This window comes from Etheostoma cragini, chromosome 10 (genome assembly GCF_013103735.1).
Source record: "Etheostoma cragini isolate CJK2018 chromosome 10, CSU_Ecrag_1.0, whole genome shotgun sequence".
NCBI lineage: Eukaryota > Metazoa > Chordata > Actinopteri > Perciformes > Percidae > Etheostoma > Etheostoma cragini.
In genome coordinates, this window is record NC_048416.1 from 21,445,208 (window position 1) to 21,459,745 (window position 14,538).

Genomic DNA, 14,538 nt, shown 5'->3' on the forward strand with positions numbered 1-14,538 from the left:
AATGAAGAAGCGCACAAAAAAATGGATTTAAAAAACAGTCAAACCGTGAGCGAGAGAAAAAGAAATCAGAGATAAACAGACTGGCAGCCTTGTGTGGGCGGTTGGAGAACTAGAAGGTTTCTCTTGATGTTTTTGTTTAAGGGCACTTTCATGATCTCGGAGACTCGGAGGAGTTTCACAGTACAGACCCCTTTTGCACTGAAACCACTCAACACCGTCAGTGATGAAACACAAAACATGGCTTCCAGGCTGAAGCGCTATTGTTGCCATAATGATCAGAGTGCCGGAGAAGCTGAAGATCCCCTGGAAGAAGAGAAAGTAAATAATATCTTATCACGCACGTCTCTCCTACTGCTGCTCTCTACACATTTGCATGCTCTTACACACTTCTAAGTGCACGCTGTTGGTGTGTAAATGCATGGTAGTAGAAAAATCGTATTGCCTGTTGCTTCAGTTGAATGGTTTAGATCGGCCTTAATCGTTGTGGTAATGATGGCAAAGTGTGAATACTTACATTAATGAAGGAGTTATCACTTACTGCACGGCTCTTCAATAGGGGGTCCGGGACCCCTAGGGGGTCTTCAGAGTCAATGCAGGGGTGCCTCCAAATTATTGTTAATTTCCTAAAGTGTTTTCAATGAATCCTGTTATTAGCAAATGTAAATCTCCACTGAAGATAGGTTTACTGGCTTATAAGTAAGGTAGTCACCAAGGTAGCAATCCAAAGATACAGTTAATTCTAAAGATTCCCTCTTTCACATGTTTTAAAATGAAAAGATTCATAAAATCATGGCAACAATTATAAGGCCCATTTTAATAGCTTAGCATTCTATGCAAAAATGGTATGTATAAAGGCTTTAGGCCATTTTACACGTTATTGTAGGCCCAGTTTAATATTAAACTTCATTGTATAAATGTAGTATGGGGTCCCTGCTCCATCTCTCTTTCACTTAAGGGGTCTTTGGCTTAAAAAACATTGAATTGTATTAAAAGATTTCTTTGTCATGTTACAAGAATGCTTTGATCATTGCAAAAGTGGAAGGCTGCTAAGATAAGGCTGATGGTAGTGTTGTTACTTTTATATGTAAACCAAAGGATTGGATGAACTTAAACTCTTAAACTTAGAACCTGATGATGGTGCTACAGTAGATGGAAAGTGAAGCTATCACAAAAGGTATCAATGTTTGTCGAGACAGTTAAAAAAAAAAACACACGTCAACCTCATGATAAAGCTATGTGAAAAGTGAGGGGATTAGCTAAATCATTAGTTTATCAATGAATGTCTAAATCAACTTTCATAAATCCATCAAATAGTTGCTGAGATATGGTTATTGAAACTGTGCTCCACCAGTGAAAAGAGGAAGAAAAAAAAACTGTTTTCTAAGGTAGATTGTGTTTTAGCATTAGCATTATGCTAGTTTGACAGTTTATTTTTTTTGTTTTTGCAACTGATTGGTTTGTAAATCTTGGTCGTATCAACAGTTTTATTGTTGCATTTTGGTCTGAATGTATAAAAAAATCTGAAATTGTCAAAACGTTGATGCAGCCCGTCTCTCGTTGACCAAAGCTCTATATCCGCTATTGTTGGAATTGTCTGACAGTCTCAATGTTAAACTTTGGAGTGAGAGTCAACAACCGCACAGTATAAAGGTTCTTCAAGAAAGGGAGACATTTTCTACTTGTAAAAAAAATGTGAGTCAAGCCTAAAATGTTTCAGGCTTGTTTCATGGTGCCTGGTGTATGGAGAAATTCATTTCTTTGTCTTCTATTATGGATTTTGAGTATATGATTTGACAAATTGATCAAAGTGATTGCTATCTGTTATAAGAAACAAACCTCTTATTTTTGATTCTGATGGACCTGGACTAAAACATGACATTTTGCTTGATGGTTCATACTGCTGAATCTTTTTTCTTTCTCTTAAACTCCACAGCTGCTCCGCGGGAGAGGTTAGATTTTCTCTTCTGAAACAAGAAAAACAACAATAACCACCAAAATATGCCCAGAAATCCAATCCTCTTCCTCGCCACATAATTTAATGGTTTTAGATTAAATTCTAAGGCAATTTTACTGATAATTCTTATACTATGTCCTATTTTAGTGTTGTTTATAGTTGTCTTTTGAACACATCAGTGAACTTTTCAATTTGTTTCATTGGATTAAAGAAAATATATGATTTTTTTTTTTAAAGATGTGCCACAACAAACACACTATGGGGCTTCATTTGAGAGGAGTTGACCATGCTCTTAATCAGATTACTTCTTACTAAAAATGATTTGCCCTCATCAACATTTACGTCAACACAACAGAACAAACAAACAGAATTTCCTCCTGTATTTATGCTTGTGTAAAGTAATATGCGTGGTGTCTGAAAGGATTACCATGGCAAGCAAATGGAGCAGAACAGATAAACAAAGTATAATAATACCAATATAGAAATGTGCAAGCGTAGAAGAAGCCCATACACGCAGCGTTACTCAGCCCTATTCAGGCAGATCATGTCTGTTGAAAGAAGTGTGCTGACCTGAGTTCAGAATGCTAGAAGCAGGTGAAGCCGGGATGTTACCCTGGAGACAACATTTTGTCTGATCTCAATGTTTCCTGGGTCCGAGAGAGCCTTGTTTAATCCCTTTTGTACAGCTAGTACAAAAAGTAACAGAAAACCATGCACACTGACTGAGATGATCACAAATTTAACTGAAGAAATACATTGATAATCATTTGTATGAATAAATGACATACATAGACACTTTGCACTGGTGAAGAAGTGCAAATACATGACAGTTCTTCATGCTCAGTTTATAAATGCTGCTCATATCTCACATTTCCAGACGACTGGTCATATCCATGCAGGATGTAACCCATATCCCCCACCAGTATGAAATGTCAGTGATGGTGAAAAGTCATGCGTGCACAGGGTTACAATAACGTCCCGTTCCATTTTCTTACCCAATCTTCACCCACTTGGTTTCAACACCTTTCTGTGATGGACATTTTAGCTGCATTGAGGCTTTTCTTCAACTTTTTTTCTGTTGTTGCATCTTTATTGCTAACTCCCAGCCTGGCCAAGACGTAGTGCAACCGCATCAAATTGATGACGTAAGACTGACTTGTCATGGTAGTCAGATCTGAGTATGCAGAGCAGACAGGTGTGATTTTTAACGCCTATTCAGAAGCCAGATTCCTAACTAAAAAAAGAGACCATGCAACAGAATATATTCATTTATGTATGAGTACTGCTGTTTTACTAATTCGAAAATTTGTTTTGAACAATTTTAACTGTGCTTTGAATGTAGCCTCAGAGAAAAATCTAAAAAGATACAGTCAGAAAATGTCATAATTGTCGTATTGTATCATTGTCACACAAGCAATGCTATAAAATTGTAAAATCCCAGTATTAAACTAATACTAAAGATAAGAAAAATCCTTTCTATCTCTGTGACTGTGAGCAAATCTGAAATTTTCATATTACAGATGATGCAAGGACTAGGGTTGGGTATTGTTTGGGTTTTTTCCAAAACCGGTGCTAAAACAAAACTTTTAAAATGATTCCGGTGCCTTAACTGATACTTCAACTACTACTTCAACCGTGTTTAATATAGCTGCTAGTTAATGGTAGTCCTGCTGTCAAGTGTAATGTTAGCATCACTAGCATCACTAGCATCGATGCTACGGTTTCCTCTAATGACGGTTTCAGAACATCAGAGAGCAACGCAAAACGCAATTATTTGCCACTGAAATGAGCCACCAAAATCTGCATTGTGATTCGGACCAGTAGATAATGGTTGTTTAGGCACTGGTGCCCTATTACCACCGGGTTTTGGTACGCAACCCTTGCAAGGACCTACAAACATGGGACCTAAATATGAGAGAAAACAGTGCTCTGGACTTTATTGTAATTGGTACATGAATAATATAGTATTTTTCTAAATTCTCGGTAAGGTGCATGTATAAAAAAACAGATTTGTCCCAAACTGGCAACTCATGGGATTTCACAGTCACATAAACCTCTACCTCCACAGTAATAAACTGGTGAGCCAGAGCCGACATAAAACATTTTGAACAGGGCACAGCCCTAGTATTCTTATTCATCTATGTGGAACATTTCCCAACCATGCAGCAGTGTTGTAGATTATTGGATTTTCCTAGCTTGGAAGAAGTCCATTTACTTTTGTTTACTTTCAATATGAAATGATGAACAACTGGCTTAAGTTATAATTTATTTATTAGAGTAAAGTGCAGTAAAGTAAGTAAATCTGGTTCGTTTTTTTTATCTCACTCTTTCAGCGTAATGTTGTTGAAAACTCAGACTCTTACTTACTTACTCTAGTCTTACTTATGGTACATCCTTGTTCTGATTAGGCTCGCTGATTCTAAAATAACAGAGGCAGCCGCCCAACAAATAAAACCCAGAAGACAGACAAATATAGATATATAAAATATATAGTATATGCAGTATATACAAATACAGTATATATGTATGCTGTATAAATATTGCTATGCAGCAGCCAGCTATTGTTTTTACCTTTATACAGATAGGACTACAATTAACAGCATCTGTAACCACCCCAGACAGAAACAGAGATACAGTTTTAATGAGAACAGTGGGCTAACATCCTGGTATGCCCTAATAATAATTGGATCCGATTTTATGGCGCTTTCTCCTTTACTGCTTCTCTTCCTCTGTGTTATCCATCTTCCTCTCCTCCACCTTACAAGAATAAGTCATTCATCGCTCTGCCATCGAAGCGGTGTTTTCATGATCGCCTGCCTGCTCTCCCTCTGTCACCTGGCCAAAGATGGATGTCGAGGTCATCAACAGGAGAAAGAGAAAGCCAGGCGAGCCAACACAGTATAGCAGCTCTTCCTCTTTTATAGTGTTTCGTTCAGCAGCTTTGTCTCACTCATAACTTTTGCCATCACTCCTGCTACTCTACTGCAAAATCAAACTAGATTCCTGTTTCTCTGTTGACTCCTCCAGAAAAGAAAACCTCTATGCCAGTTCTCTTGAGCAAACCTTGCATCTGTGTTTTGTTGTGCTTTCAATTCAGTTTCGTCTCAGTCAAGTTTAAGTTACTCAACGGGATGAAGTTTGCATATACACAGCATTGCATACACACATATGCACACAATGACATCCTTTCTCTGCCGCTGTCTGCTGCAGGTGCAGTAGAGACTCATGGGAAGGGGCCATGTATTTCCATATCAAAAAAGCTGGGAATGTGTGCAAGAGTGGGAATGTGTGTTTTGGTGTGCCCAGGTGAAGTCTAAATCAGTGCTTGGGAATATAGTAGTGTCTCTGGTTTTTCTCTCATATTTCTTTGTGATGTTACAGGTCATCATTCAAAGACTAAAGAGGAGAAGAGGGGGGGGGGGGGGGGGGGGGGGGGGGGGGGGTATAAAGAGCGTGTGCGTGTGTGTGTGTGTTTGTGTTTGTGTGTGTGTGTGTGTGAGAGAGAGACAGAAAGAATGAGAATAAGTAAAAATAGTTTAAATATTCATATTTATTTGTCAAATGATTTATGCATGAGTGGCTGATTTATTCAGTTATTTATAAACTGCTTGTGTGTCACCACTGTTGACAGAAGTGTTGCTCCATGTTCCTGGAGGAAGTACACAATGTAAAGTTGAACATGAAAACAGCGAGTGCTCAAATGATGTCACAGTAAAGGTTAGCTGTGATTGAATATAGCAGTTAGGAAACAAAAGCAAAATTCTTAATGTGTGTCACTGCTTCCCCAGCAGCTGCTGTGTTTCTTGCTATGTATTCTCATCCATGTTTCTCTCCTGACTCCAGATTTTGACCCCAGTCTCGGGCTGATGACTGGCATTACCCCCATGAATCCCATGATACCTGGCCTGGGAATGGCGCCCTTGCCCTTCTCCCAGGATGCAACAGTTGTCAGAGAGATCATCCACTGCAAAAGCTGCACGTTGTTTCCTCCCAACACTAGTAAGTCTCATATAAGTCCTCGCTTTCGTAACAGAAATAAGCAGCACAGAAACGCTACAGGCTGACCCGTCATCAGTTAGCCTGGAGTATGTTTTATTTATTGATGCAGTTGTGTGAATTATCTATAACTTCACACTCGGGCTCTGGATAGACACCTATTCATCAGTCAGCCAGGTATTGTGTGACATAAAAGAAGAAGGTAGTATTTTTCCTTAATGTCACCTTTAATACCTCTTAGTACCTGTATCTAGCAGAGTGTAAATGATTTGCATTCATCAGGAAGGAGGCCAGGGACGGCCAGGGGGATTTAAATAGCTGTTGAGGTGTGTGTGTGTGTGTGCACGCTGGCGTGCAATTGTGTGATGACTGTGAATCTATAATTGGAAGAGTGACCTCTGTGAACATATTACACAGTGCTGCTGTCTTCAATATGTCAGGCCAAAGAGGTGATGGACTCTGTCCTCCTCTTAGCTCAACTCACCTTATTGCTCTATCTCTTTCCTAATCTCTCTTCACCTGCTCGCTCTACTGTACCATGTACATATATAGCTCTCCCCCTCGCTCTTTTCTTTCATATACTGCATTTCTTCTTCTTTCACCTCATGTTTAAGGGGTCAAATCCATGTAATTACTTGATAACCTTTGAGTCTTCCAGCCTACTACGCAAAGGTCTCTATAAAAGGTCTCTGGCAGGCTCTCACTGTTACATATGTACAGTATATGTCAAAACACACACTCACTTTTTCACACACATGCCGGGACAAATGCACATGACATGTTTGTGCATCAGGATCTGAAATGAATGGGGGCTTGTGGTTAACTGAGATGCGCCAGATGGTTTCACACAGAACCATCTATGAAGCCTTCACAGGAAACTGTGTAAAAAAGGTGCAAGCACAAAATATACCTGGCAGGTTATTGGATGAACCATCTGTCTATCACCTTCTTTTTTACTAAACAGTTACACGTCACACACACCTAACCGCGCCCATAGCTGCCAGTAGCTCCCCCCCAAATGCTGATTGATTCGTTAAGCTGGTATTTCGGACACAAACACATTACTTGATATCAAACAAGATGGATTTCCACCGCACATGTGATCCCGTGATCTCTAGTAATCTTGTGATATCGGGAGGTGCCATACAAGGTAAGGCTTATGGCTTGTGAACCATCACAAAATATCAGGATGTAGGGGCAAAAAGTCCCTGCTCTCATAATTAAATTGTTAAATTGCCATTATTACTTATAGCTACAGTACTCTCCCCTGTGGGCCATTATAGGTGATTCATGGTAATTGGGTTAATCTTTACACTCTGTTCTGAAGGAATAAAAGGAGAACTTTTCTTATTATTGCAAAAAGCAAGCAAGCTCTCCATCTGAACCAGGAGAAAATGTGTTGATCGTACAAAATAGCAGGTCAAGAAAAGTTAAACAGCCAATACTATAAAAAACTGAGCAACAGAGGAAAGGAATAGGACCTGAACACCATTCCTAGACTATAGTGGTGTTTCTAAGATGGCTCCCACTGGGGCCATTGCCTCTGTGTCAACAAGTCCAGTCCCCCTTATAGCCTTTCATAAAATGCCACTGCACTGTATGCCAAGATACAGCGCAAATATATTATTTTGTATTTTAATAGCAATGCACCTAAATAGGATTAGATGATATGACACTATATGCTGTGAGAAGATTTCTCTATATCATTTATACTAAGGTTATTTTAACTTTTAATGTCTCTGTTTTTTTGGGGCCATTGTTGCAAATGTTACAATGACATTAACAGGATTGCTTGATTGCGATGTGGACTTTGTTGTATTTTGCATCTATGTTATGGAGTTCCTTGATTTGTCAGTTGTCTTAATTTACATCCCTCATCTGTATGGAAACTTATTATCTTACAATATATTCATGTTTTGCAAATAGGTACTTTATACATGTATATATTAAAAGTGGAAAATCTTCCAGATAATTGAAGGTCTGATTGTAAAACTAATTCACAGTTGTTCAACCAGAGAGTTATCTTATCGTCGTCCAAGCTTCTTAAAAGCCAGATATAATCTATGGAACTCTCTTTCTCATTTGCCTTAAATGACATTGTGAATAAAGCCCTACAGAACATATTCTAATCACTAATTCATTCTTTCTAATCACTACCTCATCATTTCATTTTTTGACATCTGTTTGTTTCACCAACATTGTGGATTAACAGCACAAAAAAAAATAACCCCTGAACGTCCCTGTGAGTGGAAGCTCCTCTCTACAACCAGCGCGGAGGATGCCTTTGATACTAAGTTTGTTTGAGTTCAGAGTTCACCCTTAGTATAAAGCAGTACTGTCACTTTAATGCAGACAGAAACATTCCTCACACACGATAGATAGATGAATATTTGCCCCCACACCTTTAGGCCTTTACACGCTAGTTATCAGAGATGAGCACAGGGATTAAAAACAGTGCACCTTTATACAGAGTTCATTGTAATCCTGAGGCTGAATGAGGAGTTGTAACACTTAACGTTACAACACAAGAACCTGAAATAAACACACATTGTGTGACCTAGGGTCACATTCTTTACTGTGTTTGCACATTTTCTGTCCTTTTTGTCGAATCAAACTTAGCCTTGCTCTTAAGTCCATAAGAGTTATGTTATTGAAATTTTGTTCTTCTCCAATTCAAGCCTTCAGCCTCTGAGTCTTTTTATTGTGTAAAATAAAATAAATATCCGAGAATCTAAAGAGATTTTAGTAGAAAGAATCATAACTAGAGATTCATACTGTGTGCAGATGGGTACAGATGGCATTTACGCCTCTGGCCTTTACCATCTAAAGTTAAGGACTCCATCTCCAATGGGTTTCGTATAAACACAAAATGTAAGCACACATGCTACTTGTGAAGCACTTTGGCTAAAATAGAAAAAACTTTGACTTTAAACCTTTACTCCCTCTTCTATACAACAGCATCTTCACACATCTTTGAGATTCCTGCCACAGTTTAATTCTTTTTCTTTTCCAGCATGTCTCGTATTTTTCATTTCCTTCCCTTTGTGTCATCTTTAAGGTAAGAAGTGAGCCATAGACAAGAGTGGGTTATAAAGTTAGTATTCAGAGGAAGCCAATTTACTCCCATTATGAAAAAATAACCTTCCCCCCCCATGAAACACGTTGCTATTGCCACGTCGCTATTGCCTTCTACAATAGACCAAGACATATCCTTTGCACACAATCAGTTAACATACTGTACCTTAGTAGCAGACATATTGCGAAGAAAGAAGGGAAAGTGGCATCCAAATAACAACATTTCATGGTAGGAATTCAAAGCAGCAATATATTGTAACAGATGGGAAGACATTCACCCAGAACCGAGCGGATGCCATGGAGGAGATTTCTTGCCTCACTGGTAGGTTTCCTCTGTAATCGAAGCCTCTGGGGTTCTACTAAGGGGGTCACAGCATGATAAAACGCCACCACAGGAGACCAAACATGGGGTCGCAAAAAAAATCTGACATGCTCTTTCTTTAAAAAAAAATAGCATACAGTATTTGTATACGGTATGACATGTGCAGGGGGGAAAAGTATACAACAGGAAGAAAATGGAAAACGTGAACAGCAATATTGCTTTCAATAGTGTGTGTTTTCTCTCTTTATGTAATGTGTGTGATGTTAGAGGTTGATTGTGAATCAGTGCTATATTTCCTAAGGTATTTGTTGTGTGTCCAGCAGGCAATTCAGTGAGGGCTTGTATAGATGATAAGGATAGAGGGCAGCAGGTTGCACATGGCAGCTATCACAGGAAGCAGGACCCCCAGCTATTCCACCTCAGACATTACCGAGATGGAGACATTACCCATCACAAAATCCTTGAGACCAAAGTGACATCCTCAGTTTGCTTGTTGTGTCCAACCAACAGTCCAAAGCACAAATACATACAATTTAAGCACACATACTACTAAAAATCGGAAAAATCTCATCACAGTTATTTGGCTTTAATGACTTCAACAATTGATGACTTTGTTGTTGTTTCACTTGTTTAATATTTATAAACAGTTGGACTGCTTAAATACACTATAGTTGATTTGTCTGGACAGTGATATGAATTATATTATTTAGAGTTAATACAGTTATATTTGTAAAAGCACACTGGCATAAGCACTTTCTCCAGTTGCCGCAGTTTTTGTTGCTATGCAGGGTTTGGAGATTTCAACTTGAAAACAATTTGATTAAACTTTTTATTCTTTATGACTTTATACCACAAACACAAATCCATCTTGGTCTTTGGCCCTTTATTACTGAAGACCTACATTTCATTTATTTCCTTCAGGGAATTACTGTTTGAGTGTCTTTAGTGGTCAACAGTTCCTGCGGCTCTTCTTTTACCATCACTTTTTCATCGATGTCAGACTTTGTCTGTTTGTAGTTACCCTCAAGTAAAAGACCAAAGATGGCCTTCAGAACCATTCTGTCTACGTGCTTACATTTCTAAAAGTCCTCAGTATGGATTTCATCCTTCTTTCAAAGCCAAATATTTGGTAATGCTGTCACATCTCTATTGTGTCCAAGGGAAAAATGTTAGTTTTTAAAAGCAGGCTTTTATAAATCAAGGATGTCAGCTAACTGTCAGATTGTTACCTTGTTGTCCTTTTATATTATCCTCTTTGCTCATCAGTGAACTCTGTCAGGAATTGCAATTTACTGCTGAGTCATGTAATGTTTCAGCATCAGCATGTTTAAGCTGACTGCAAATTAAATGCCAGGCAACTATTATCTTGGTGCTGGCCTTTGCATTGGTGTGTGTTTGTCTGTGTCTTTGTGTGCACGTGTGTGTGTGTGTGTGTGTGTTTTCAGGCTTTGAGTATGCGAGCGAGAGAGCAGCCGTGAGTCTGTGCATGTTCCATTTTAATGCCATCATCATCGCCAAGGTCAGGGGACAGCGGCATTTGGGCCATGTGCCAGAACAATCTGTGACTCGAGGAGGATAAAGCCAAAAAGTACCTTTGATGTATTTTACCATAACTATGCTACAGGCTGTCCAGCACTAAAGCTACAGGACTGGAAAACTGCTCCTCTTGGTCCCATAATTTAAAATTTCATGTCCAACCTTTTGAATACTGAATGAAATGCACACTGCATTTTTTTCTAATTTAGTACATGACTGATGGAAAGTTGTATGATTTAAGCCCCAGCTTTATAGCCATGGGAAAGTGGTTTCAGCAGCTCAAGTGTTCATGAATGAGTCCTACATTTCAGCTCTGCTTGAGGTACTTTCACCATAACTACTGGCTCCAATTTGTACTGTGTGTCAGACAGCAAATGTCACTATATTTTTGATGGCTGCTGTAATGTCAGGATATTATTTCCAATGTTATATTATGCCTACAACATTTAGCTGCAATTTATTTGAATGTTTAAATAAGGGACATTTGGTCAGGTTGCTTTCACAGGTGTTGCTCAGTTCACTGAACCAGACTAATAAACTCTGCTTTCTTTTTTTTATTACTTCGGACCACTCTTCATTTGTCAGTTTATGAGGCACACCTATCTAAGACTACTGCAGTCTAATACAATACCCTGCAATAAATGATATCTTCAGGATGGTTATAATGTTAATGTTTGTTTTAGAGAGGTATTAATTCAACTTTATGGTAATGTTTGAGGTTGCAGTTTGTGCTGCTGTTGAATTGTGTTATACTGAGAGTTTTTTACTAATATTATGTCCATCACATGTATATAAAGGAGAGCACACTAAAGATGTCAACCATAGTAACACCAAACTTGAGTTATGCTCCATGCCGTCTGTTCTACGTTAGAGAACAGTGCTAACAATAAAGCCCAGATGGCCCAGACGGGCTTGCACCAATCAATTTCCTAGTTTCCCTTTTGCAGACTCAACGAGTCACTCATATCATCCATGGAAAGCCGGATCTTTCTGAGATTAGATCAGTCAACATTTATCTTTGTTCAGTGCGTAACGTCCTTCATGCTTCAAACGATTGACACAAAAGGATCAACCTCTCTCCGACCAGACGGATTTGATTTTCATGCTAGAATTGGCGTGATGTGATTATTTCTGTAATATGACAATTATTCAAGCATATTGTTCCATTTAATCCCTTATAATGCTATATACCCATCATTGTATGGTTATAGAGACATATTTCCACTACTCAACATCTCATCATTGCCCTTTAATGGGTAGCTTACTTTACTGACCTGCTGGCTCGTTATTGCAGTGAGCTGGGACTTGGTTGTGTCAATAATTGGCCTTCTTTCAGGGGCTTACATGCTGAAAGGTTAGCCTTCACCCTACTGGAACAGACACTGCAATATTGTCTAGGAATATAGACAGGTGTTTGTCTCAAGATGTTTGACAACAGGGACTTAGCATTCCACAGGTTGCAGGTGATAAGAGATGATTAGAGAGCCTGCTGTTTTTTTTAATAAGTGCAGATTTGGAGTCCACTAGCCAGATTAATAGCCAGCCAGGTTATTCTTTACAGTGTACACTTCTAGACTGACGCTGCAATGAGGGGGGGAATTCTCCAGGGTGGCGTCAGTTTCCAGCGGGATGTTAAGATGGTGTTATGGTGTCCATTCGGAGAGACCTGGCTGGATCCTGGATTGCAGTGCCATAGTGCCATTGTGCGGATTGCACAAGTTGAAGGAGCTGATGTGATTACATTTCAAATTTCAAATTTAAGTGACCAATAAACCTTGATTGAATGATTCTTCTTGAACATTGAGACTGTCTCCCTCCCCCACCATGTTACGCATATGTTCTCTTTAACTGGATATACCATTGCAAGCAGGTCACCAAACTGTTCCACTAATAATGTAACTATTACAGCCCACACAATGTTCTTTTCTTTCTCTGCTTTTCTGTCTTTCTAATTAACCTCTTGGCCAAATAATACGTAGTCATTTAAAGCTTTAGTGCAGAACTTTTTGGTATTAATAAACATCTGTTCCATTCAAGCCATTGCCAAATGAGTTGCTACATCGCATATTGAAACTATCAGCTCCACACAACTTCGTCTGTATTTCTCAGTATGGCTATGTTTTAGAAGATTGTGGCGTCCGGTGACATTCCCACGCAGAAGCTCAACCGAAAAAAATTACCTCTTCTGAAGAGTCCATCATGTTTTTTTAATCCTCCATGTCCTCCCTGCATACTAGCAACTGTGTTAAGGAAGGATGGTAAATGGGGGGCCTTCTACTCTTCATTCATACCTGATTGTCTATGGCAACTTTTTAGATTAGTTTGATTGGTTTCTCACATCAGAATGCTCTGCCTCAAATCATTTCATTAGAAGGTAGGAAAAGATTTGGAACTAAATTAGCACTCTCAGAGAAAGAATTTTAATCATCCAGTTTTCATTTTCATAATTTCGCTTAAATATAGAGTAATTTTAAAGTACTTAGTTCAATGCATAGGATGGCCATGTTACACTGTTACAGTAGCCTATGTATAATGGGCACATGTTTCTGGAAGCAGAGGAAGAGAAAAGATATTAATTATAGGGTAATTTTAAAGCACTCAGTTTTATGCATTTGATGGCCATTTTGCAGTCTTACTGTACTGTTTATATAATGAACACGGCTGATGTTGCGGCTGAGGGCGAAACAAGACTTATTCATGATTTGCTTTTTCGGCCTCATACTAAATGTTTTTATATGTTTCATTAGTCTTTTTTCCCTTTTGAATCCAGCTATTTTAGAGTTTACATTGAACTAGAAAAGCTGCTAAAATATTAGTTGAAACATTGAAGCAGTTAAGGCAGTTTGACTGTAAGCACTACATTTTTTTTATTTGTTGATGGTTCAATTGATGGAAGAACCATTTTAAATCATGTCACAACCTATCTTTGAAGGCACATTGTCAAATGCATGAAATACATTCCAAAGAAAAAACAATTGACTTATTGGAAAGCACTGCTAAGCAAACCCAGGCCACTCAGCTGGACTGAATCTATACAGTATGGCATTACTCAGAATAATCCTCATGCATTCCGATATCTTTCATTATTAAAACTGATGTTGTAGCTTCAATAATTAAGTGCCAATCAATCAACTATAATCTGAATTCTTTTGATGAATTTCCTGTTACATTTATGTTGTGTGAGGCTGGGACTACAGTTTCACCTTCAGTTGAAATAATATTGTCTCTTGTCTTTCCTTCTCCATGTTTGACAGTCCTTCCGCCTCCGGCAACAAGGGAACGCCCTCCTGGGTGTAAGACGGTGTTTGTTGGCGGTTTGCCTGAGAACGCAACTGAGCAGCTGATCGTGGAGGTCTTTGGACAGTGTGGGGATATTGCTGCTATCAGAAGGAGCAAGAAAAACTTCTGCCATATCCGATTTGCTGAAGAGTTCACTGTGGACAAGGCTCTCCTCCTCTCTGGTAAGATACCTTCACTCTAAAACCAGTGACCCGAGTTTCCAGGTACTCATGTAAGGAGGTAAATCATGATTGATTTGATTGTCTTTTTAGAGACGGAAAGTTTTTCATCTGGTTAGCCATCTGCACACATATAGTTTGTTGCTTTTGTGCCCAGTCCTCACTGCTGTGTAACAGAAAACCCAACAAATGTCCAA

The 14,538-nt window shown here is 38.8% G+C and overlaps 1 protein-coding gene across 5 annotated transcripts in view; it reads left to right on the forward strand.

Moving 5' to 3' along the window:
- Nucleotides 1-14,538, forward strand: part of LOC117951686 (ecto-NOX disulfide-thiol exchanger 2-like) — a 157,183-nt gene that overhangs the window by 103,555 nt on the left and 39,090 nt on the right. For all 5 annotated transcript variants that reach the window (XM_034883508.1, XM_034883510.1, XM_034883506.1 and 2 more), the window contains 2 exons: nt 5,798-5,953; nt 14,138-14,344. In XM_034883508.1, coding sequence (XP_034739399.1) covers nt 5,798-5,953; nt 14,138-14,344 — 363 coding nt within the window. The remainder of the gene's footprint in view (nt 1-5,797; nt 5,954-14,137; nt 14,345-14,538) is intronic.